This window comes from Bidens hawaiensis, unplaced genomic scaffold, assembly GCF_021521415.1.
Source record: "Bidens hawaiensis isolate Kalapana, Puna unplaced genomic scaffold, B.hawaiensis_p1.1 tig00024272_1, whole genome shotgun sequence".
Classification (NCBI taxonomy): domain Eukaryota; kingdom Viridiplantae; phylum Streptophyta; class Magnoliopsida; order Asterales; family Asteraceae; genus Bidens; species Bidens hawaiensis.
In genome coordinates, this window is record NW_027493825.1 from 64,775 (window position 1) to 66,969 (window position 2,195).

The window sequence follows — 2,195 nt, forward strand, 5'->3', positions numbered from 1 at the left end:
TACAGGACTGAATGTTTCATTGAAGTCAACACTAGGTTGTCGTAGAAAGCCTTTAGCGAGAACACGAGCCTTATATTGTGTAGCAGCGCAATGTTGAACTTCTTAATATATCCTATACACATAGTGTTTTAAGGCTTCGTTTGCTGTGATACCAAATTGAACTCTTAAGTGTGTGTAAGTGAAGGTTTAATTGTGTTTTTGTATATTGATAATTGTAATTAAGGTTTTACAAGGTTTGGGGTTATATGCTTAAATTCAAATTTACATAAACCTACCTCTGACATTTACTAATTACATTTATGTTTAATATTGTGGACGTATATGTATGTACATATACATATACGGACGTATATGTATGTGCATATACGGACGAGTATGTGCGTCTGTGTATATATATATATAGTTGGTGTGTTTTGTTGAGTAGTAGTATTGTAATTGTGAGAAAAGATATGTGTGAAAACAAAGTTTGATCATGACACATATGATCATTAGCTCCAGTGTTAACAATCCATTAAGATTTTGCAAGATTGCAAGACATTATACCTCTAAAAGTATGCTGATTGATGGTAGAAGCATTGTTAGCAACATGTTGAACTTTGGTCTGTTGTAACAGATTCATCAAATCATGATACCGCTGCTGAGAAATCCCTTGCTCTTGTATATTGTCTCCCTGTTCTTTAGCAAGGTTAGTAGATCTTTTCCCTCTGGTAAACTTGAAATCCTTTGGAAAACCAATCAACTTATAACACTTGTGAACCGAATGTCTGTTCCTTTTGCAGTGTGTGCACACCAAAGATCGATGATTCTCTCCAGTTCCTCCAACAGTTTCTCCAACGGAAGGAAACCCACTGTGTGAATTCATTGATGCAGTGAAATCAGTGGTGGTGGTGTGAATCTCTTTATGCTTTTCATCTTGTATTAAGATTCCATAGGCTCGGTTGATGGAGGGCAAAGGTTCCATCATAAGGATGTTACTTCTTATTGTATCATAAGATGGATTAAGACCAACAAGAAATTGAATAAGTCTTTGATCCTCGTCTCTTTTAGCAACCTCATGAGTTGCCCCAAAAGTGCATGAAGGAAGAGTGTTAGTTGCATTTAGCTTATCCAGTTAGACTTCATCTTTGCAAAGTAAGTAGAAATATCATTGTTTCCTTGGGTGATTTGACAAAGATTATTTTGAAACTGATAAAATTTTGCCCCGTTAGCTTGACCATAACGAGCATTGAGCTCATTCCACAAAGCTTTGGCAGTCTCAGCATACAACACGCTGTCGATTATATCTTGCGTAAGAGTATTGCGAATCCATGAGATAACCATGTCGTTGCATCTTTTCCAAACAGCCAAGTGGTGTTCATCGCCTGGCATGACCAAGGTATTATTAACGAAGCAAAGCTTATTTATAGCTGAGAGTGCAATGGTCATAGCTCTCTTCTAAGCTCCAAACCCGGTTCATCAAAATATTTTGATACCAAAATCATACCAGGATGATCTGATGGATGAAGATAGAGAGGATTGAAAGAATCAATGGTCATGTTTGAAGAAACTGAAGTATTCGTATCAGCCATAGATCATAAAAGAAAAGAGTTATACGTGAAAAACTTATACGTATAAGGTCAAGAACAATGTATAAGATACTTATACGTGAGATCAAGAAGAACGTATATGTAACAACTCGGGTTTTCAAGCTAATATTTTATAACCGTTACCCGACCCACTTTTATGCTCGAAAAATTTTATCAGTTTAATTATTGTGCTTTTCAAGTAATTATTATATTATTTTATGTGTTTGTTATATATACTTAAGATATCTAATTAACTTCGAAACATGTACAACTTTAACCCTAAATTAAACTTTTACCCAAATATATTTCCACTCTTAAACTACAAGGACCAATATGCAAACTTGAATTATATTATATTATGTTTTTTGAACCAGAATCCATTTACCCGTTCTATACCCAAACCCGTAACCCGTTTTGTGTTTTCTTGCACCTTAATCTTCGTCTACAATCAACAGTTGAATCATGCATTTGATTTATCTTATCATAACGATTCCACCGACGTTTTGAATTAGGAAAACGAGATAAATGTTATACGTATTAATCGGTTAAATAAACCGTCCTTATCTAAAACTAGTATATATCTATTCCGTTCATTATAATCCAATTCCTCTCGTCTGCACCATCCCTGCA

The 2,195-nt window shown here is 34.9% G+C and overlaps 1 protein-coding gene across 1 annotated transcript; it reads right to left on the reverse strand.

Moving 5' to 3' along the window:
• Positions 1–1,098: 1,098 nt before the first annotated feature.
• LOC143568984 (uncharacterized) lies at positions 1,099–1,425 on the reverse strand. Its single transcript, XM_077055001.1, has one exon. It carries the CDS (start codon positions 1,423–1,425, stop codon positions 1,099–1,101), a length of 327 nt encoding a protein of 108 aa, XP_076911116.1.
• Positions 1,426–2,195: the final 770 nt, after the last annotated feature.